The sequence below is a fragment of the Rhipicephalus microplus genome, chromosome 1 (assembly GCF_043290135.1).
Source record: "Rhipicephalus microplus isolate Deutch F79 chromosome 1, USDA_Rmic, whole genome shotgun sequence".
Lineage (NCBI taxonomy): Eukaryota > Metazoa > Arthropoda > Arachnida > Ixodida > Ixodidae > Rhipicephalus > Rhipicephalus microplus.
Genome location: NC_134700.1, coordinates 12197326 through 12220816, shown reverse-complemented (window position 1 = coordinate 12220816; position 23491 = coordinate 12197326). Strand labels below are relative to the sequence as shown.

Genomic DNA, 23491 nt, shown 5'->3' with positions numbered 1-23491 from the left:
GATGGTACAATGATGGTATATTTTCTCTGAGGTCTCGTTTGGAAAATAGGCTTACTGCGGGAAGACTTCGCGTAACTGTGATGGGTCAGTTGAAAAGCCTTCCGCTGATGTGGTATGAACAGGTCTTCATCGTATTCTTTGAAACGAATGATCATTTCTTCTTTGATCTTTTTCCAAGACCCATCGTTCTCGAAGATGTGGGTGAGATAAAATTTGAATGCCTCACCTGAGATGTAGTCAGTAAAGTTGATGACCATCTCCCGTTCCGACCATGATGCAGCGGTAGCGTGGAGCTCGAACAGGTCGAACCAGTCTTGTACGGGTCCATCGTCCGCTGCTCCGGTGTACTTGGGGATGGGAAGGTCAGTAGATGCTTCTGACATGACGCTGGTCGATGCGTAATGCTAGGCGCTTGCACGGTTATCCATGTGTGGTCAGGGTGTCTTGCGTAGAACTGCGTCGATGCTGAGCGACTGATGAAGGAACAGGCAGGTCTCCATCCTGTAAACTCGTGTGACGCTACGATGAATGGGCGACGTGACGTGGCTCATACCCCATGTTTATTCTGTTCTGCACTTCTTCCTTCTCTACTTCTCCTAACCATCACTTGATACGTCACACACATATATGTATATATATATATATATATATATATATATATATATATATATATATATATATATGGATGCGTCTGTGACAAGCGGCCAGGCAAGGGATTAAGTGCTCACTCGATGAAGCCGACCAGTTCACAGGGGCATCAAAAAAGGCGATGTCAAGCAGCGATGTCGGTTGACGGCCATAGACGAGAAAGAAATGGGAATAGTCCATGGAGCGCTGCATAGCAGTATTATACGCAAAGTTCACGAATGGCAGGATGGTATCCCAGTTGGTATGATCGGCGTTGATATACAAAGATATATTATCAGACAAAGTTCAATGGAAGCACTCTGTGAGGCCGTTAGCCTGGGGATAATAGCTGGAACTCATTTTATGAATGGCGTTACATGTGTGGAGAATGTGTTCGAGTAGTTTCAGGACCTTGCCGCGGTCGCTCAATAGAGTGCGTGGCACGCCATGTCTCAGGAATATTGCCTCCAGGAAAAAAGTGGCTATGTCCTTCGCTGATCCTGAAAGGAGTGCGGCTGTTTCGGCATACCTGGTCAAGTGGTCAACTGCTGTGACAATCCAGCGCTTGCCGCTAGTTGATATTGGTAGTGGTCCGTAGAAGTCAATCCCAATGACATTGAAGGGAGCGTAAGGACATGGAAGAGGTTGTAGGAGTCGGGCTGGAGATGAAGTGGGTCGCTTGTGGCGTTGGCAGAGCGAGCATGACGCAACATATCACACTACGCAGGTGGAAAGTCCAGGCCAGGCCAAACGACTGCGGATGCGTTCATAACTTTTGTGAAAACCGAGATGCCTAGCCTTGGGGTCATTATGAAACGCTTCCAATATCTGTGCCCTTAGGGAACGAGGAACAACGGGAACCCAGCACTGTCCTTCAGGGTGGAAGACAAAGTGGTAAAGGACTAAGTTTTCAGTCTTGAAGTTTTGCAGCTGTAGATGGGCGCAGGCGTTTGGAGGACAAGACGAGCCTTGAAGAAGCTGCAATATAGAGTGGCAGTAAGCCTCGCTGCGTAGGTGGGATGCAAACATCTCGTACGAGAAGGCAGACGAAAAATCGGCAGCGGCGAGTGAATGAACTGATGAGGACGCGCTGAAGGGGTCGCACATGGATGGCAACATGTCAGGAGTGTCTGACGAAGATGGTAAAGAACAGCAGCTAAGGGCATCGGCATCATTGTGTTTCTTGCCGGATTTGTAGGTAACGTCAAAGTCGTATTCTTGAAGACGGAGTATCCAGCAACCGAATCGTCCAGACCAATTCTTTAACGTCGATAACCAGCACAAAGCGTGGTGCTCAGTGACGGCGGTAAAGTGGTGGCCGTGGAGATAAGGTCGAAACTTCCGGATGACCCAGACAATAGCAAGACGCTCCTGCTAGGTGGTGGTGTAGTTTTTCTTGGCTGCTGTAAGATCGCGACTTGCGTTTGCGGTCACGTGTACGCCATAACGCTCTGTTCATTGTGAAAGTACAGCGCCGAATCCATGTCCATTGGCATTGGAGGATAGTGGGTGCGGCGTTAATGAAATGACAAAGCGCTGGCTTAGATGTGAGGGCACATTTCAAAGTGTCAAAACCATTTGGCATTCACCCGACCATATGTATGACGCTCCCGAAGAAAGAAGTTTGTGAAGTGGTCCAGCAATGGTGGCAAAGTCTCGTATAAAGCAGCGAAAGTACGACCCAAGGCCAAGAAAACTTCGGAGCTCTTTGGCGCAACGAGGCACCAGAAAGCGAAGAATGGCGGTAGTCTTGTTGGGATCAGGCCGAATGCCATCTTTTATTTATTTATTAGAATACCCTCAGGGCCCGTAGGGCATTACAGAGGGGGTGGATACAACATTTATAACACACAAGAAAAAAAAAAGACAAAATAAAGAAACAAGTGTCAGATGCGCAAATCAGGAAGGCAACATAAGTCAACTAAAACTTTGATGCGATGTTCGAGTACTTTAATACTTTCCCTTGCAAAGTGGCACTTTTTTGGTGCTGAGCTGAAGACCTGCAACTGCAAAACACGTTAGAACTTAATCTAGGTGCTGCAAGTGTAGTTCTAATGTTGAAAAAATATGACTATGTTGTCAAGGTAACACAAACATATTTTCCACTTAAGACGATAGTTATAGCGCCAGAACAAAACGACGACACAGAGACAAGAAGGTCACGAAGGACACGAGCGATCCTGTCCTTCGTATCCTTCTTGTCTCTGTGTCATCGTTTTGTTCTCGCGCTATAACTATCATCATGCCATACCAACTAACCCAAGCTGCCACACTTCCACTTAAGGCCCCGCAATACTGTGTCCATCATTCGTTCAAATGTTGCTGGCCCATTGTAAGGGCCGAAAGGCATGATGTTGAAAGTCCGTTGGTTGGGGGCAAAGACAGTTTTTTCTTTGTCATCCTCGTGCATTGGAATCGGCTAATAACAGGAGTGCAGGTCAACACTGGAAAAATATTCCGCTCTTTGTAAGAAATCTAAGGCAGAATCGCACCAAGCCATTTTTCTTTCTAATGAGAACAACAGGTGGCAACCAAAGGCTTACGAAGGGTTGGATGATATTTTACTTGAGCATATCAGCAACGTGCTCGTCCATCATCTCCGGTTCGCTGTAAGAGACACGATATTGACGATGGACAATAGAAGTTCCGTCGGTGTGTCTGTGATAAGCTGCCGCAAACGCCTGGCTTACAGCAGTGAAATAAGCACAAAAACACAACACGGCGAACTGAATATGGTGCCAGATCCTATCAATGAAAACTCTGACGATGCACTGTGCTGATGGCCATAGCTGCAAGTCATTCGCGCTACGTAAGAGAGTGCCAGTATAAGGTGTCGTAACCTTACGAAGACAAGAACACGAATCCGCATGAATAACAGCAATAGCAGCCCCCGTGTCCACCAATGCTTGAACTGGCATCCCTTCAGCATACACTAATACAAAATTGGCCGGACGCTCTGGAGGTCTTAGTGTTTGTTTGAGCAATGCAGCTTTTCCTCCAAAAACTGCGCCAGCTAGTTTTCCGAGTGGTAGTCAGAAGTAGGGGCGATTGGTCTCAGAGGAGACATTGAGCGTCGCAGTGTGGAAGGGGACCGGCGGCGTCACGAAAGATAGGAGCGAGGTGTGGCAAGTGAAGATGGAGAGAAGGAACGTGTCATAGGGTGGCGGTGGTACTGGTTCGGAGGGGACACCGAATCCATTTCGTAAACCTCACAGCCACGGCGTTCGTCCTGCTAGAGTTTGCGGCAAAATAGTGAAATGTAGCCCCGAATGCCACAGTAGTAACATATTGGGAGAGGCGAGTGCCAGGGCGAGTGTAATGCTGGTGCTGGGTAGGGTTCCTCAATGCACGCGCCCCCCTCCCTGCCTTGGAATGTGGAGACAACCGCGCCGTCTGCTACGAATTCCACCCTTACGATGCCTTCTCCGCAAGCCGCCTATAGCCACGATGGCCAGCCATTGGATGTTGCGCAGCTCCATACAGTTTGTTGCGTCAAAACGTGTGGTACTCAAACGACATGAGAGAAATACAAAGTTTTCGCATCGGGATTCTGAGGGTCTTAGATTTATAGTGTCTAGTCTTCGTTTTTAAAGCGACATTAGTAGCTGGAGTTCCTCGCAGCGAAAAAATGCCGTCACCACCAGCCGCATCAACACTTTCAATTAGCAACTTTTTGGGCTATAGTCAGTAACTATTTATATAGGTTAAAGATGGGAAACACATGCACCTAAGCCACATGACCTTTCAATGTGCCTGTGTGTTGTTTTCCATCCACAAAAGTGCGAAAATGATTTTCTGATTGCCAGTTGGCTGAACAAGAAAGAATAAAAAATATGTGCTGTCATAAGGAAAGAGAAAAGTCCCAGCAAATTCATGAATTGAATGATGAAGAGTGGGGCAAAGAAGACGGAGGGACGCATGATCGAACGGACGGATGCCCTGATGGACGAATTAACGCACGTATGGACAGATGCACACAGGAATGTAGGTACAGATGGACACACGGACGGATGGACAAACGCAGGGACGGACGGAAGCACAGAAGGACTGACAGGTGCTTCGCTCCACTCATCATCATTCCCTCCGTGGATATATTGTGACACCGTATTTATTGACATGTAGTGCAATCAAACTGGCTACTATGATTACGTCAACTACAAGGACATGGGACATATGACCCACGGCGCCAGGAGCTTTGCCTCTAAAAAAAAATGATTGAACGTGTCGGCAGCAACAAGCGCACAACGTAGGAGCACATTTTCGCACAATGGCAGCTTGTGCACAACAAGCGATTAAGAACGCATTTTGTGCTATCCAAAATGAACGAGTTAAATACACATTTACACAGCATGCAAATGAGCGTGTACTGCATCCGGTGCATGGGAGATCGCAATAAGCCTGATCGGGATCAAATTTCTCAATATAGGTTGGTTCCCTTCTGCATCTGGTGTAAGAGAGTCAATCAAATCAGGCTTGGTCGCGACTGAAAGTGCCGTGTGACAGTGCTTCAAGTTGTAACTCTCGAAATGCTGAAAAGGCATAACTTAAAAGCTGCGCAAACACGAACGATCCGAGGTTTGCCATTTGTCGCTCTTGATTTTCACAAGCCACAAGAGTCGCCTTTTGGAATCTTTTGGGAATCTGAACATCCTCTAGCCATTTCGCGAGTGGTTTGTGCACTGTAGCAAGAAACACCTGGACATTATGCCTGAGAAAACGCTGTACACATGTCTCGATCAACCTGCCGTGACTACGAGGGGGAGCTGAATGGCAGCCGCTGACCAGAAGGTGGCACTCACTCCTTCAAAGAGTGGCTCCACGGACGTCAGAGTCTGCCCAGGCGGCGCAGCGAAAAACGCCCCGAACAGCGCACCCATCACCGCACTGGCCGTAAATGAGTAGTGCACGAAGAGCCGTTCGCAAGCAAATGTGCATAGGCCCTCCTCTTTCTTTTGTCTGGAGGCATAAATTCCTGAAAATAAAAGACCTGGAAAGCTTCTTCCTTCAATCCAACCTTGCTTTGCTTCATAAAAGTAGGAAGCTCATCAAAACGAAATGCAGGTATAATGCAAGAAATGTTTCATTTATTTCGGCCCGCTGCAACTGGCAATTTAACTGCAAACGAGCATTGAATGAGATCGAGTTTGAGGCAAGCACTCCGATGGGCATTCTGCCTAAATGCGTAACACTTGGGCATACACTTGACGCCAAAGCGAAGAAGTACCATCTATGCGATCGGTGGTACGAATCTCGCTTTATCGGGCACGAATGGCCCTAGTAATTTTCGCTTTGCAGTTGCATTCTCCATCGATTTCTCACTTCCTGTACATTGAACAGTTTTACTACGCATGCTCGAATGCTCTGGTGACGGTCCTCTTCAGTTCATGTATACTGCAAATGAAAATACATGCGTGTCCGCTTTCTGAGTGTACAACGAAACACAAAACCGATGCCTCCAAAATAGCTCCAATAATCACAGAGACCAAAGACAGAAAAAAAAAACTGTTTGTGGTCACGATTATTTTGCGATTTACCTGTATGACTCAGGTGCTCGCATTTCCTAGTTAAAGCCGCGACTTCAAAGCCCTACATGCGTAATGCTGTGTGGTTGCGACAACTGGTCCACCGTGCCCACACGGTGGACCAGTTTCCAGCATGTTGCCTTACAAGCCTTTCGCCTACCTTGTGCAGGTTTCACTGCTTGGTCTCACCCATTCATCAGAACAAATCACTGCTTCATCGACTACCGACTCGCGCCTCTACTACCCGGACGCACAAACGTTATCCAGTTCGGCTTCCGCTCCCCCATCGGCCCTGCACAACACCCCAGCTGATGCACACGTGACATCGACAAGCCAGCCTTTAAAAGAACGTTTTCAGGCGTTCTTCTTCAGTGGGCACAGTGCACCAGTTTCCAGCATGTTGCCTTACAAGCCTTTCGCCTACCTTGAGCAGGTCTTGCTGCTTGGTCTCAACCATTCATCGGAACAAACCACTGCTTCATGGGCTATCGACACGTGCCTCTACTACCCGGACACACAAACGTTATCCAGTTCGGCTTCGCCTCCCCCATCGGCCCTGCACAACACCCCAGCTGATGCACACGTGACATCGACAAGCCAGCCTTTAAAAGAACGGTTTCAGGCGTTCTTCTTCAGTGGGCACAGTGGGCCAGTTTCCAGCATGTTGCCTTACAAGCCTTTCGCCTACCTTGTGCAGGTTGGTGATTATTATTGCTCTATCAAAAGTGACTGTCGTGGTCTTCTGGTTCTGCTGTGCCCACGGTAGTGCCTTCACATTGCCTACGATGTATATTGGTTGTGCAAGCTACTTTTGTGCGGTGAGGTTGAGATGAATCCCGGACCCTTTTCAGATGTATCTGACAGTCCGTCCGCGAAAGGTAGTACTCATGAAATGTTAAAGCAAATTTTGGAGGGCCAGAAGGTCTTGACTTCTGAAGTGGCTGCTTTACGAACTCAGCAGGATGGCATGCAGAGATTACTTACGGACTTGTCTGTGCGAATCAATCAACTAGAAACAAGAGTAGACAAGGTGGATAATGTTGAACAAAAGGTTGGCTTTCTTCAAAAAAAAAAAAAAAATTACTGACTTGGAAGACAGAAGTAGGCGTTCAAATCTTATTGTTTTTGGCATCAAAGAAAATCCCTCAGAAACCACCGAAACTTTAAGGAGGGACGTTTTAACTGATCTTTTTGCCAATAAACTTCAAGTACCTTGTCGTTCTGTTGGTCGAATTCATACAATCGGAAAGCCGGGCAGCCAACGTCCAGTTATCCTGTTCTTTCAGGACTACAACGAGAAAGAAAAATCTTAAAAAACGTGCATAAACTTAAAGGTTCTGACGTATCAATACAAAACGACTATTCGAAAGAGACTCTCAGGAAAGGAAAGCTTTTGTGGGAGAGCGCAAAGTTTGAAAAAGGTCAGGGCAAGGAAGTAATCCTCAATTACGACAAAATTCATGTAGACCGAGATACGTGCAAATGAAACATTGCAAAGAACGCTAGGGTTAAAATTACCAGCCAAAAAAGCCGCCCACCCAGTCCCTGACTCGTGACTCCTGTTGATAAAGAACTACGAATTTTGAACTTGAATGCTTGTTGTCAACAAGGCGCAGAAATTAGAAGCGTTGATTTTAGGCTACAATCCACATGTGGTTGTTCTAACCAAGACTTGGTTGCGGCCTGAAATTTGCGATGAGGACGTATTTCTGCCCTCGTATCGGGCATACCGACGAGATAGGGCTTCTAGAGGAGGCGGTGTTGCTATCCTTGTCAGACACGACATAAAATCTTTTCTATTAAATCAGATTCAAGACCACGAAAGTGTCATTATAAAAATTTCTTTTTTGGAACGATCACTCGCCGTTCTTGCAGTTTATCGCGCACCCGATTCGCCGCCCGATTTCTTTCGGTCGCTTTACGATTACATGAACACATGCAGGCATAATAAGGCAATACTAACAGGCGATTTCAACTTGCCAGGAATAGATTGGAGCTCTCCTTTTTTGAACACAAAAAACTATAAGCATGCATCGTACCTCTTTGATATTATGATAAACCAAAACATGCATCAAATTGTTACCCAACCGACATGGGTGCATGGCGCAAGTGCATCCTTGCTTGACCTGGTTTTTATAACGAGATCGATTGAACATTTTTCTGTATCGATCAACCCTGGCCTTTCTGATCACGACATGGTTTATTTTTCTTGTCCTATGCGGGCTGTTTGCACTACGCGCTATGTCAAATCAATCACTATGAAAGACTTTTCGCGTGCAAATGATGAGAGTGTTCTGGACCACCTCAATCTTTCCCTCATCAGCTTTCAAGGAACTGACCCTGAAGTATTGTGGAGCAAATTCAAAGAAATATGCCTGCATTGTCTAGAAAATTTTATTCCTAGCAAAGTAAAAACAAACGCGCAAATCAAATCCTTGGATCACGCGGAATGTCTTGCACATGAAAAGGAAACTAAAGCAGCTTAAATGCAAGGGTGCTCCACGCAATATTACTCTTTCTGCCCAGGACACACTGAACGAGGCTCTGAGAATAGCTAAGTGTAAATACTTTCAGGATACTCTACCCAACTTTATTATGTCTGCCCCACAAAAATTCTGGAACTTTTTGAGCAAAAAAATCAATTGTGTTGGGCAAATAACACATGAATGAGAAACTATTGTCGACAAGAAAACTATTGCCAATCATTTCAATTTGTACTTCCATAACGTTTTTGCGGCCTCTAATGAGCCACTGCACCGATTTTCTCGAAGTAATGACGACGTTCCAGATATTTTATCTTTACCCGGTATTGTTTCGTTGCTCCTGAATTTGAAAACTAAAACTTCAACCGGTCCTGATCAAATTCCCAACACTTTTTCACGACAATATGCCAAGATGCCATCGGAATTTATTATAATCACTTTCCGCGCTTCCATCCGTTCTGGCCGCTTGCCTCATGACTGGAAAGAGGGACGCATTGCTTCAGTGCACAAAAAGGGTGATAAAGATCTGGTGCCAAACTACCGTCCAATTTCTATAACGTCTTCATCTAGCAAAGCGCTTGAACATATCATAGCTAAATTTATTATAATGTTTCTTAATGAAAATAACATACTTTCGGATGTTTAACATGGTTTCAGGAAAGGGTTTTCCACAGAAACGCAGTTAATTTCTGTTGTGCACAGTTTTTCACAAATTTTAGATAAGGCAGGTCAAGTTGATGTCATCTTTTTGGATATCACCAAGGCATTCGATCTTGTTCCTCATGATAAGCTTATTAAAAAACTGGAATCGATTGGCCTTCCAGAATTTATAATTTCCTGGATTTCTTCCTATTTGTCTGACCGCATTCAGTTTGTAAGCATTGCCGGTAATTGCTCTGACCCGCTCCCTGTAACTTCTGGGGTTCCCCAAGGGAGTGTACTTGGGCCTTTATTATTTTTAATTTATATTATTGAGATTGTTGATACTGTTTCTTCACCGGTCCAGATCAGACTGTTTGCTGATGATTGTGTGCTGTTCAATGAAATAACTTCCTATGACGACCAGGTCTTGCTAAACACTAACCTCCAAAATATCTTTGCATGGTGCGAGCAATGGGAGATGAGGTTAAACACAGACAAAACCGTCTTTATGTGAGTAACCAACAAAAAAAAATATTTTGCCATTTACATACGAATCCGGTACCCAGACACTGTCACTCTAACCAGCGACCTCAGCTGGAATAAGCACATCTCTAATATTTGCGCGTCGTCTTTCCGTAAACTTGGTCTTTTGAGACACAGACTTAAGCATCCTCCTTCTACTGTAAAAAAACTAACTTATTTGACTGTTATACGCCCCTCATTGGAATATGCCTAAATCATCTGGGACCCATACACAAAAAGAAACATTGAGGCTCTCGAACTAATCCAACGCAAAGCGGTTCGTTTCATTTACTCCAAGTACCATAGAACTGATTCCCCCACAAACCTTATGAAAGAAAACAGTATACCCACACTTGAAAAAGGCCGTAAAATTCACAGGCTCAAATTTCTTTTTCTCTTAAATAACAACAAGCTGTCAGTAAACAGTGATTTATATCTGAAACCGCTTACGACAAAACAAACCCGGTTTCGGCAAACTCATTCATTAACACCGTATTTTGCTAGAACAAACATTTTCAAATACTCGTTCTTTCCTCGAACCATAAACGACTGGAACTGCCTACCTCAATTTTTAACCGGCTCTGTAGAGGCACTTGAACGTATTTAACCGTGACCTATGTTTTTGTATCTTTTGTATATGATGTGTCCTTTTATTGTTCTTGCTGTTTTACACCTGTGTGCAATGTTATGATCTTACCCCTCCTGCTGGGGCCCTTAAATGAGCCTGCAGTATTTTGTAAATAAATAAATAAATAAATAAATAAACTTCAGATTATCGGTGGTTGCGATGTGTGCGGCGCCCGAACTGCCGGGCATCACCTGTCTGCTGTTGTACGTCACGCACCACAATCGGAGGGTCTGTTAAGCTTCATAATAAAAGTTACCACAGTTCTTCGTGAAGGCTACTCAAAGCAATAACAGAAGATCTACATTATCACAATTACTTAAGCAGATGGCTGTAGAGAACGTGAGTAATTCGCTTACTCAACACGTTCGCAATGGCCTGTATATAACACTCTCGCCATTCTGCTTTGGGAAAGCTGCGAAAATCGGTAAAACTGAAGTCATTTACATACGTGGCAATTCAGAACACAACAGTAGCACAGAATGGAATCCTTTTTCGAAGAGCACAGAGCTGCTGCATCTTCTCTTGTTTTCACTGTCGTTCAGGAGAGTGAACCAGCAAGCACTTCACGGGGGTTCGGTGATGCGTCCTACTAGCGAAGAGAAATTCGTAGCTCTTTTTCTGGATGTTCAATGTCCAAATGCATCTAATATTTTACTCTCTTGTCATTTTGTGCGCTGTAGTTACACCTGGTTGCGCAGCCAACTGAGCAAGAGAGTCGGGTTTTGCACTACTCAAAACTGCATCGACAGGTGGCGCTGCGTGTTTGCAAAACTGCAGAGTCTGACGTCTAAACTTCAAGGGGGCGTGCGCATCGAGGAACCCTAGTGCTGCGACAGGTGAGTGTGGTGAAAACGCTGCTACGTTTGACTGCACAGGAACAGGGTGCGCATGCTGAACCAAGGCAGGTGGCATGGAAGCAACTTGCACATACGTCATAGGTTGGGTTGTTGGGGTCAAAGGGTCTGTTGGGAGAGCGTAAGCCAAGGATGAGAGCTCCTCTTTGACCATGTCATGTAGACTAGCACAGGGAGTGAAGTCGAGGGACGGGTGCACAAGACAAACTTTGGGCTCGGAGCTCCTCACAAATCAGAGTGAGAATCAGCGCGCGCAGATCCGCATCCGAGGAAGACTGGCTGTCACCGACGTCTGTGTAGTCTGGGTGTAATCGAATGGCTTCAAGTTCGTCAAGACATTGACATGTGGTGCTGATGTCCTCAACAGTGGTGGGGTTCTTGACAGCCAGAGCAATGAATGTGACATAGCCTTTTCATTGAGAATGTGGCGAACATGATCAGCTTTTGTCATCGCCGAGTTCAAGCGGTGGCAACGGGCAAGGACGTCTTCTATGTACGAAGTGTACGTCTCGCCGGGATGTTGGGCACAGCCGTCACACTTTCATTTCCACACTTTGGGATAAATTTTTGATTTCCCAAAAATCCTCTGGACTTGTTGAGCGCAGGCAGGCCAATTCGAAAATCTGCTCTCATGATTAAAAAAATTCGGCAGATCCTACGTACCTGGGAATCGACGTTACGTGAAGCATGTGATTGGAAGGTGACCATGTTACAATTTTTTTATTGAGCGACACGTAATAGAATGACGGTAAATATATGTACAAATGTTGCACGCACAGACATATGTTGAAGAGTTGCATATGTTTATATCACCAGTTGTTTGCACTTGTGCGACGATGTCAACTTGAACATGTGTATTAGCAACACCAGAAGCCGATATGAAGCGCTGATGCTCGCGAGCATACTGGCCCTGGGCACTGCTACATACATCAACTTCAGCGCACGACAACTAACCACATCTGACGTAACCAGAAGTGACCGCTGTATCAAAGGAGTACATATGTAATGTTTATGAAATTGCGTAGGCAGCACTGCAATTACTATTGATGTTTCATGAAGATTAGCGTCTATTTGAAAAGTAGTTCCGAGACCTGGCGTAGCTCTGTGGTAGAATGCTTCTTTGCCACGCAGAATGCTTGGGTTCGATTTCAGCTGAAACCCTGACATATATTCTTTGCATTCATCGGGTCGACGCTACCGATGTCGGGTGTTTCTTAACACTCGCGCGTTAAAATTGCCAATGTGTGTTCTCGTCATTCCTGAGTATAGACTAAGTGTTCTCATCATTCCTGAGTAGATACTAAGTGTCAAGCACCTGCGGCACATACCTGCAGATCAGCGGCACATACCCGCAGATCAGTGGCACATACCCGCCCATGGGTATGTGCCACTGTCTGGTGGGAAGTGTTTGACGACGTACATAACGAGATTGTGACTATATTCATGTCCTGACCAGTGCGTCATATTCGTCAAACCATCTTACCCTCTTATGCTAATTTTGATTCACGTCAAGTTAACGGGGTGACCACGAGAGCCCCCAAACGTAAGCGGCTAGATAGACAGATAGATACGCTCAATGTCACCGAAGTTCGCTAAGAAATGCTTCGCATTTAAAACCACGTTTTCATGACATCAGACAAATAGAAGGCGACATGACGAAGTTTTTTTGAGGTTCGTCCCATTGGTTGTAAACACAGGTCATGTTATTCTTATAGCCATACGTCGACGTCCTCACTTGAAAGACTGGAGAAGATGAGGAAGGGGGGGGGGGTTGCGCTGCCGGGCATTGACAATCCAGGCAGGAATGCTTTGTAGGGCAGGCACGCTGGATGGACCAGGCAGCATTTCTTGGGCCATGGCAGCAGACGGGTGGAGCAAGCGGCGACCCAAACGAAGCTCCAGGTGAACGTGACGCTAGAGAGGACTTGGGGATCGAAAGCAGCCTCCACCACTCTGCAAGACAGTAGCAGCGTTGGAGTCGCGATGGCGTTTATTAGGTGGAATCACCCGATTAACGCTTCAAACGAAGACGGCGTTTACCGTGATGATGATTGTACACAAATGAGGAAGATGAAAGTCGAATGCAGTGAATAATATTGCGCTTACAATATATAAATATAAATATATATATATATATATGTATAAAGAGAGAGAGAGAGAAGACACACAACTTATCTGTTGTCCTAATTTTATTTTCAACGGTTTTGACTAGGGGACCGGTCTTAGTTGGGGTTTGTTGTTTGGGCACTTGTTCAGGGCACTTGTACGTAAATGCTGATGAAGACTGGTCTATCGGACGAAACCGTTGGAAATAAAGCTAAGACAACCGCTAAGCTGTGGCTCCTTTCTTCCCAAGTACGTTTGGCCCACTGAAAAAAACATTTTTAGTATATATATATTGAAATGGAGTGCTGAACAAGCAGGAGTTGACTTGGCGAATGAGAGATTTATTTAGTGCAAGGGCTAACTGAATGCAAGCTTGCGATCACAGCAGATCTTCTTCTTCTTTTTCTACTCGAGCTCCATGTCTACTGCCCTCGTTACAATCATCCCCAGGCGACGAGGGAGCCATTCTGCCGGCCTAAGGACAGGTGTACACAGAAGAGTCATAGTATGGCTTGAGCCGAGAGACGTGTACGATTTTTTGTCCCCGACAGCGCTGGTCCAGAGTTGCATCCAGCAGTTCGACAAGGTAGTTAACAGGGGATGTTTGGCGTACAACTCGATAGGAATCATGGTACCTGGACGAAAGCTTGTGGGAGAGTTCTGGAGGAGTAGAAGGAATTCATAGCCACACCAGTGAGTTTGGAGCAAAGCTCATAAGCGTGGTTGACGCGTCATGGTGATGTTTTTGGCGCGTCTGGTTGTGTGACGTGAACGCACGAGAAAGCTTTTGACATTCTTCAGCGTGTGCTGCTGCTCGTGAAACGGATGTCAACTCTGAAGGGTCCGGTTGATAAGGAAGAATGGTATCTATTGTTGATGATGGCTTGCGTCCATAAAGAAGGAAGAAATGCGGAAATCCAGTGGTGCTTTCCGTTGCAGTGTTGTAGGCGTATGTCCCAAAAGGCAGTATACTATCCCAATTTGGCTGGTCGGATGAAGCGTACATGGCCAGCATATCTCCAAGTGTACGATTAAAACACTCTGTCAACCCATTAGTTCGCAGGTGATAGGCTGTGGTAGTGCAGTGTATGATGCGACACTTGCTCAACAACGCTTTAATGGCATCGGAGACAAAAATGAGGCCGCGGTCACTTATTAACTCCCGAGGTGCTCCATGCCTTAAAACTAGGTTTTGGAGTATAAAACATGCAACGTCTTTTGCAGTAGCAGAAGATAACACTGCTGTTTCAGCATACTGCATTAGGTCGTCGATAGCGACAATTACCCAGCGGTTGCTACTCGAAGTATGGGAAAGCGGACCATAAAGGTCGATATCGACACAATCGAAAGCTCATGTTGAACATGGCAACGGCTGCAAGGGACCTGTGGCATCTTGAGCGGGCATTTTGCATCACTGGCACGTAAGGCAAGACCTTATGTAACGGCGAATGATACGGTACACACCACGCCAGTAGTACCGTAGCTGCAAGCGAGTGCATGTTTTCAACACACCAGCGTGGTCACATTGCGGATCATCGTGGAACGTGGTGCAGATGTCAGAGTGCAGATGTCGGAAAATGGCGAGCAACCACATACGGCCGATTGAGCTGTAGTTTTGGTGGTAAAGCAGGTTATCCCGAATAGCGAAGTGTTGTGCTTGACGACGAAGCGTCATGGAAACTGTAGCGGGCGTCCCGTTTGAGAGAAAGTTGGGGGCATGACACTTTTCTCGGCCCATGCTCATCCTTATCCATGTACCAGGTGCTGCTTGGATTTCTCGCTGTTGCGGCGAATATCGCCGGGGTGGTGGAACACGGCGTCACCGAATCTTGACCAGGATCTATCGCAACTGATCTGCAGTCCTCGGATCGTGTTTTCCATGGATCACGGGATGATTTGCTGCAACCTGCGTGCGATCTCCGGCACACCGAGACCAATTTTGCGCATTGTGGAACGTTTCCGTTTCTGCTGCGTAGTGGCCATACAAAAGGTCAACCTGGCCTGCAACAACTGGGGCACGACACTTTTCTCGGCCCATGCTCACCCTTATCCAGGTACCAGGTTAGTTACCTAGGTGGAACTAAATGTTATCGCTCCAACAATCCTATGTTTTTAAGAATGTCGTGCCCCATTAACAAGCGACAACTTTTATGTTGTGTTAATCATGTGAGCGTGTGTTTTATTGATGCTGTGCTCTTTTTGCTTTGCGATGGATGCTTGATACTTTCTCAATTTTTGATACATTTATCTGGAGACGTAGAGTTAAATCCAAGACCCATGAGTGCGGCAGAGCGTGAGCAAATAACGAGCATCGAGAGGATTCTTCTACAAATGCAAACGGGCCAGGAAAATGTGCTTGCGAAGTTAACAGAAATTACAACTAAACAAAGTGAACTGGAATATAAAATAATGAATTTAATACAGAAAACAAACCTTGTGGAAAATCGCATCACTCGTGTAGAAGAAATTGAAGACAAATTATTGGCCAAAGTGGACGAGTTAGAGAATAGAACCAGTAGACAGAACTTGTTCTTTTTTTGGTGTGCCTGATATGGAAAGAAATGAGACTTGGGAAACGTCAGAAAATTTAATTAAAGGAATATGCAAGGATGCAATGAAACTCGACGACATATCGATTGAGCGGGCTCACCGCATAGGGGCTTTTAAGGAAACCAAGAACTGGCCCATTGTAGCGTGCTTTTCGCAGTGGAAGGCTAGAGAAACTGTCTTTAAAAATGCTTTCAAGCTAAAGGGTACTTCGTACAGTATTTCGGAGGATTTCAGCCAGGCCGTGCAAGAAAAAAGGCGACAACTGTGGAACTATGTGAAAGATAAAAGAGAATGCAAAGAAAACAGTGTATGTCTGAGTTATGATAAACTGATTATCAATGGGCAAGCTTTTGTCTGTGATAGCGACACGCAGATGGCGGTTCCAGTGAGGGCGAATGCGCAAATGGATAGAGGCAAATGACCTACACTAAATTCTGTTTCCCTCAACGAAAATACAGAGAGGGTCGCTCACTGCCTGAACGACTTTCTGTTCTACTAGTAAATTGTCGCAGCATAAAAAATAAAGTCGATAGCTCCATGTTCTTGATAGCTACCATTAAGCCCCAAATTGCAATGGGCACTGAATCATGGCTGGATGACTCTGTGTGTAATGTGGAAATCTTTCCGCCAGGTTTTACTGGCTATCGGAAAGATAGACATGGGCATGGCGGGGGAGTGTTTTTTTTTAAATCAAATACATTGCCAAGCACTGAACTTTTTTTGAAAACGACTCGGAATCTGTCTGGTGCCTCATGAATTTACCCAAGGGAAACAATGTCGCGTTCGGGACATTCTATCGCCCACCCGGCAGAAGTGAGTCGTTCAGTTTACTGTCTGATATGCTATCTGTTATGTCTAACAACGTATTTCTTGGGGGAGATTTTAACTTGCCGAATTTTAGATCGAGTGCTGGATGTGGTATTGGTGACGGTTCCCGTATCTACACAGAGTTTGAAGAATTGCACGGATTGTATGACTTTCAACAGTACGTGCTGGAACCTACACGAGAAAACTCAATCTTAGACTTGGTGCTTTGCAATGAACAAAACTTAGTATCAGGGATCACCGTGTGCCCTGGTATTAGCGACCACAGGGTTTTTGTCGCGGAGCTTAGTGTACAGCGTGTACGGACATCTCAGGCTCCACGAAGAAAAGTGTTCAGCTATGACAGAGGAGATTATGTTGCTATTAGAACTGAACTAGAAAATTTCTTTCCTACTTTCCAGCATATGTCAAAAGCACGCTGTCCGTTGGCTCTGTGGTCAATATTTCGTGACAAAATGTTTGGATTGGTTGAAAGTCATGTTCCATGTAGGTACTCGCGTAAAAAGATAACGCATAAACCTTGGTTTAACGCAGACATACGCAAACTTGTCAGGAAAGCTAGACGCGCTTATAAAATATTTTCAGCTAATCCTAGTTTGGTAAACCACAATCACTTGGATGAAATAAACAATTTATTAAAAGTAACAATTCAATCTGCGAAAGGTTATTTCTTTGTTAAATTAAGCAAAGACTTAAAAGAAAACACAAAGGCATTCTGGAAGTATGTAAAACAGAACCAAAAAGAAGATATATCTATACCAGCCTTAACTGTCGACGGCAAAGCCGTGACGTCAGACTACCAGAGGGCAGAATGTTTTAATCAATATTTTCAATCAGTTTTTTTGCATGAAACTAACGAGCAGGCATCGCTTCTAAACAATGCCGCCCAGAGCAATATTATGCCAGACATTCAAATTGATGTTAGTGGCGTCGATTCATTATTACGCCGCTTAGATGCAACAAAAGCCATTGGACCTGATGGACTGTCCCCAGTAGTTCTCAAAGAGTGTCAGGACGTTATTGCTCCATATTTAAGTATCATCTATTAACTCTCCCTCGAAACTGGTCTTATTCCCCAAGATTAGAAGACAGCAAATATTACACCCGTTTTCAAATCTGGAGATAAAAAACTCAGAGAAAATTACAGACCGATCTCATTAACATCGGTATGTTGCAAAATATTTGAACACATTTTATATACTAATATATTTAAATTCCTTGACTCCAGCGCTTTCTTTACTCCCTCCCAGCACGATTTTCGAAAAGGTTATTCTTGTAACACGCAACTAATAGAATTTCAGCATTACGTATCCAAAGCTATTCATAACAATAGTCGTGTAGACGCGGTTTTTATTGATTTCCAAAAAGCATTTGACACTGTGTCCCATAAGCTCTTGGATGTAAGGCTTGCTGCATTGGGCATAAATAAAGAGGTTCAAAATTGGATACGTAATTATTCGAATGGTACAACCCAGTCCGTTGGCTTAAATAATGTCAAATCTTCGTCCATAGCAATAACTTCGAGCGTTCCCCAAGGGAGCGTTTTAGGACCCTTACTGTTCCTAATCTACATAAACAACATAGTTGAAAACATTACATCATCCATAAAATTATTTGCTGAGGACTGCATCATATACAGAGAAATCACGACTGAATCTGATACTTGCGTTTTGCAAATCGACCTAGATCACATAGCCGACTGGTGTAAAGAATGGAAAATGAATTTAAACATTAAAAAGTGTTGCAGTGTAAGCTTCTCAAGGAAAATATCCAAATCATTTCATCAATATAACATCTATGGCGTACTTATTAACACACACTGCGATTATAAGTATTTCGGTGTTCATTTTACTGAATGGAACAAACACATTGACACGGCCATAGGAAAAGCTAGTAGGGTGTTATACTTTATTCGAAGGAATTTCAAACAGGCGACGTGCAAAATCAAGGAAACTTTATATTTTTTGCAGGTCAGGTCCATACTTGATTATGCATGTGTAGTATGGAACCCCCACCAAGACTATCTTATAAATAAAATAGAAAAACTTCAGAACCAAGCGGCAAGGTTTGTTTTAAATAATTAAAGCCCCTACGCCAGCATTTCACAAATTAAGGCCACTTTGGGATGGTATCTGCTCCGTGTACGTAGACAGAAACTACGGCTTAAACTGTTGCACCAGATATATTACTCTAACACAGGAATCAATCAGCATAGCTACCTTGTTCAACCCCCCTACACATCCACTCGCTGTGACAATAGCAAAAAGATATCTACCTTCAAATGCAAATCCAATACTTTTTTTTCCACTCATTCTTTCCAAAAACAATAAGAGAGTGGAACAGCTTAAGTGACGACTTGGTTAACATAACAAATAATGATTTGTTTTTTTTATGCTGCGAAATTCTTGCACTATGTATGGTCTGTGTGTATGAAAATGTATTTTGTGATGTATTATTATGTTCTGATAAATGTGGCGGTGGTTCTTTTTTATTTTTATTTTTATGTATTTTGCTACGAAGTCCTTTGTACTGACTGTTTTTTTGTCCCCCCCCCCCCTACGTAATGCCTATATGGCGATGTAGGTACTCTATAAATAAATAAATAAATAAATAAATAAAAGGGAAGAAATCCAAGCGTCTTTGCGTTGCTCGGAAGGCATGTCTGAAATGCTGATGGCCAAGGCAGCACTGGTGGAAATAGGCGAGCCGACAGGCTCTGATGCCAACGGAAAACGTGACAGGGCATCGGCGTTGAAATGCTTCCGGCCAAAACGGTAGATAACATGGATATCGAAATCCTGTAACCACAATGTCCAACGAATGAGCCGACTATTAGGATCTTTTAGTGAAGATAATCAGCAAAGCGCGTGGTGGTCTGTCACAATATCAAACGGACGTCCATATAAGTAAGGCTGAAATTTTCCAATTGCCCAAATAATGGCAAGACACTCCTTTTCAGTTACACTGTAATTCTTTTTGGCTATACTGAGGGTGCGGCTGCCATAGGCAACGAAAACTCGTCAAAGCCATCCTTGCGTTGGGCCAATATGGCCCCTAGCCCGACACCACTAGCGTCCGTACGAAGCTCCGTTGGAGCAGACGGATCGAAATAAAAAAAGTATGGGAGGCGTAGTGAGGAGCCGTCACAGTTCCTGAAATGCCCCATCACATGCCTGCGACCACGCTGACAAATCAGAACTTCCGGCAAGAAGATTGGTCAAGGGGGCGATAATGGTGGCGAAATTGTGGACGTAGCATCGGAAGTACAAACATAGGCCGTTGAAGCTTCAGAGCTTTTTGATAGTGGTTGGTTTTGGGAATGCCGTGACTGCATTAGGTTTTGTAGGGTCCGAAAGAATGTGGTCTTTAGAAACCACATGGCCGAGGATTACAAGCTTGCGAGCGCCGAAGTGGCATTTCTTCAAGTTAAGTTGAAGTCCCGCTGTGGAAAGGCACGTAAGAACTTGCTCGAGGCAGCTGAGGTGGGTTGAAAAGTCGTTTTAAAATACCACAATGTCCTCCAAATAACAGAGGCATGTTTTCCATTTTATACCTCGCAGGATGGTATCCATCATCTCTTCGAAAGTGGCAGGCGCATTGCAGAGGCCAAAGCGCATAACGGTGAATTCATATAGTTCATTCGGTGTTACAAAAGCTGTCTTCGGGCGGTCATCCTCTGCCATGGGCACCTGCCAGTAGGCGAAGCGTAAATCTAACAAAAAACTCTACTCCTTGTAGGCAGTCGAAAGCATAATCGATGCGCGGCAGAGGGTATACGTCTTCGTGTGTTATCTTGTTTAGTCGGCGGTAGTCAACGCAGAACCGGATGGATCTGTCGTCCACTTGTTCGTCAATGACACGGCATTCAGCAGATGACACACGGTACGGATGCTGTCTTAGCGGGACTTGTTGACCGGTGTCAATACGGTGAACGACCATAGAGGTTCGGCCTAAGCCTTACTGGTCACGATCGAATGATGAGTGAAAACGGAGTAGAAGATTTATAATCTCTTGGCACTGAGTTGGTGCGAGCTCAGAGTCGATGGCATCCGAGAAGACGTCCAGAACATCATTAGGCACGTTGGTAAGAGTGAAAGCACAAATTGGGAGCGAAACCGTAGAATCGGGTATAGTAGCTGGAAGAATACACTCATAAGATGCGTAAGTGAAATGAAATGAACTTTATTTGGTCCTGGAGAACTGGTCAGACACCCCCTAAGGGGGGTCCACCGCAGTTGCTGGCTGCGTCCACGCCGGGACTGGAAGACCGTGGCTCTCTGCTTGTTCGCAGGCCTCCTGGACTGCCAAGCATTGGACTGAGAGTTTGGTGCTTTTAAGAGCCCTCTCCGAGTCTTCTTCTGTGGTGAACTTTGCGCCATGTAACGCTGGGCACTGCCAGAGCATGTGAGCGAGTGTGCAGTTATGTGCCTCACAACTAGGGCATCCTGGAGTTATGCCATCATCAAAGTGGCTGAATGTGCTACGAGATGGGAATGAACCTGCCTGTAGCATTGGAAGAACCGACGACTGCGGCCGAGTGAGGGTAGAATGCGGAAGCGGGTACCTCCGCCTAGACAACTGATAATGGAACGTCACTTCGTGAAAGGTGCCAAGTGGATCTTTAAAGTTATCCGCGAACCCACCTCTGTACACCCCCAGACCACCGCGGCAGGTGATTTCTTGCGCACGGTTATGGGCAAATTCGTTTGCGGTGGGAAGAGTCGGTGCACCTCTGAGCCCATGTGGGCCGGAAACCAGGTGATTGTGTGGTGGCCTACTACACCCCTGGAATTTAAAATAGCGGCAGCCTTCCTAGAGATTACCCCCGAGGCAAAGGCCGGGGTGGGAGCCCTGGAGTCGGTAAATATCTCTGGACCGGAAGGGTCTGTTATCGCCAAGGCTATCGCTGCCTGCTCTGCTATGGAGGCAGACGCTTTCCTCACGGAAGCTGAGTTGAGTACGCCACCGCGATGATCAACGACCACAGCAGCAAAACGATTGGAGCGGCCGTACTGCGCCACATCAACGAAAACTACACTGCCCGTGGACTTAGCCACGAAATCAAGGAGAGACTTGACCCGTGTCTTTCGCCGGCCAACATTTTACTGTGGATGAACATTATGCGGAAAGGGTGCCACCTCGTACATGCCCTTTATGATTTGTGATAAGATCTGTCCCTCCCCTGCTGTAGGATGATATCCCAGAAACTGTAGGAGACGCTCCCCAGCTTTCGTGGAGGAGAGTCGCGCGACCTGAGCTAGTGTTTGTGCCTCAGTCACCTTCGTGAGGGTGTTGTGCATGCCCAGACTCTTGAGCCGGTCCGTGCTGGTGCTCATAAGTAGCCCGAGTACCCTTTTGATGCTTTTACGCATTAAAGTGTCAAGTTCATCTTCCTCGTGTTTAGACTAATTTAGCGAGGATGCCACGTAATTAATGTGGCTCATCAGGAATGCATAGAAGAGCCGAAGAAGATCGCTCTCCCTCAGCCCTCTCCTGCGGCTTCAAACCCTCAATATTAGTCTGAGCATGTTTTCCGTTTCGGAGCTGATGCGAGCCAAAACCTGCAAATTTCTGCCGTTAGATTCAATAAGGAAGCCTAGCACCCGAATACAATTGACTCTTGGAATCGATTGCCCATCCTGTGTGGATCTGCACCTGATCAAGCGGTGACTCATTTCTTCTTCCGGGTCGAACTGGTCAATATAGAAGCAACTCCAATTTAGAGGCGTATAGCTGGAGCCCTGTACCCTGCAGAAAACGTTCTGTGATTGACAAAGTAGATTGGAGCGCCTCCTCTACTTCAGCATCCGAACCACCCATGCACCAGACTGTAATGTCGTCGGCATATAAGGCATAGTTGGTATTGGCTATAGTGGAGAGGCGCTCCGAGAGGCCTTTCATGGCTATGTTGAACAAAAATGGTGAAATTACTGCTCCCTGCGGCATGCCCCTCACACCTAGGATGAAGGCGTCCGATATCTTCATGGTGGCTTTGCGGTCCCTGAGGAAGGCGCGAACATACGCATGAAACTTGGGACCTAATCTCATGCACTCTACCTGCTCCAGTATAAACTGATGTGAAATCGTATCGAAGGCCTTGGCGAGATCAAGGGCCAATATTCCTCAAACATCTCGGTTGTGTCGGTCAAAAATTTGCCTCTTAATTAGCAGCATCACATCCTGAGTAGAGAGACCCGGCCAGAAACCTACCATGTTGTACGGAAAGAGCTCTTTATCCTCAATATACCGAGTTACTCTGTTGTGTACCGCATGCTCCATCACCTTCCGCACGCAAGATTTGAGGGAAATGGGACAGAGGTTCTCCATGGCGAGTACGTTGCTCGGCTTGGGAATGAGTATTACTGAGGTGGTACGCCAGGCCTCAGGTACGCGACGTTCTGCCCAGAGGATATTGACTTCCTCGGTTAACTTAGCGATTGACTTTCCATTGAGACTGCGCAGCAACCTGTTTGTAACGCCGTCTGGACCAGGGGCACATGAAGCACATGAAGCACCACTTCGATCTGAAGGTTCGTAAAGGGCGAGTCGATTTCCTCGAGCAGCCTTCCCTGGTACACCGGGTAATCCCAGTCCCCGGAGGGACCAAGTGGAAGGTATCTCTCCGCCAAATCCTTGAGTAAAGTGGTGTCGGTGACTCCACTGCTCCGCTGTGCTTGAACTAAGCGGTCGATTGCCAACCTCTGGTTTTGTCTGATCGAGTAGTACCTTCAA

The 23491-nt window shown here is 45.6% G+C and overlaps 1 protein-coding gene across 11 annotated transcripts in view; it reads right to left on the bottom strand.

Annotated features, from left to right (window-relative positions):
* The window catches only part of LOC119178176 (tRNA-queuosine alpha-mannosyltransferase), a 263027-nt gene that overhangs the window by 94268 nt on the left and 145268 nt on the right, over nucleotides 1–23491 (bottom strand). For 6 of the 11 annotated variants that reach the window (XR_012893892.1, XM_075887161.1, XM_075887218.1 and 3 more), the window contains exon 5: nucleotides 13014–13231. The exons of the other annotated variants lie outside the window; for them this stretch is intronic. Coding sequence is in view for 5 of the 6 variants with exons in the window: in XM_075887161.1 (XP_075743276.1) it covers nucleotides 13014–13231 (218 nt within the window). In the remaining variant the exon portion in view is untranslated. The remainder of the gene's footprint in view (nucleotides 1–13013; nucleotides 13232–23491) is intronic. 11 annotated transcript variants of the gene reach the window in all.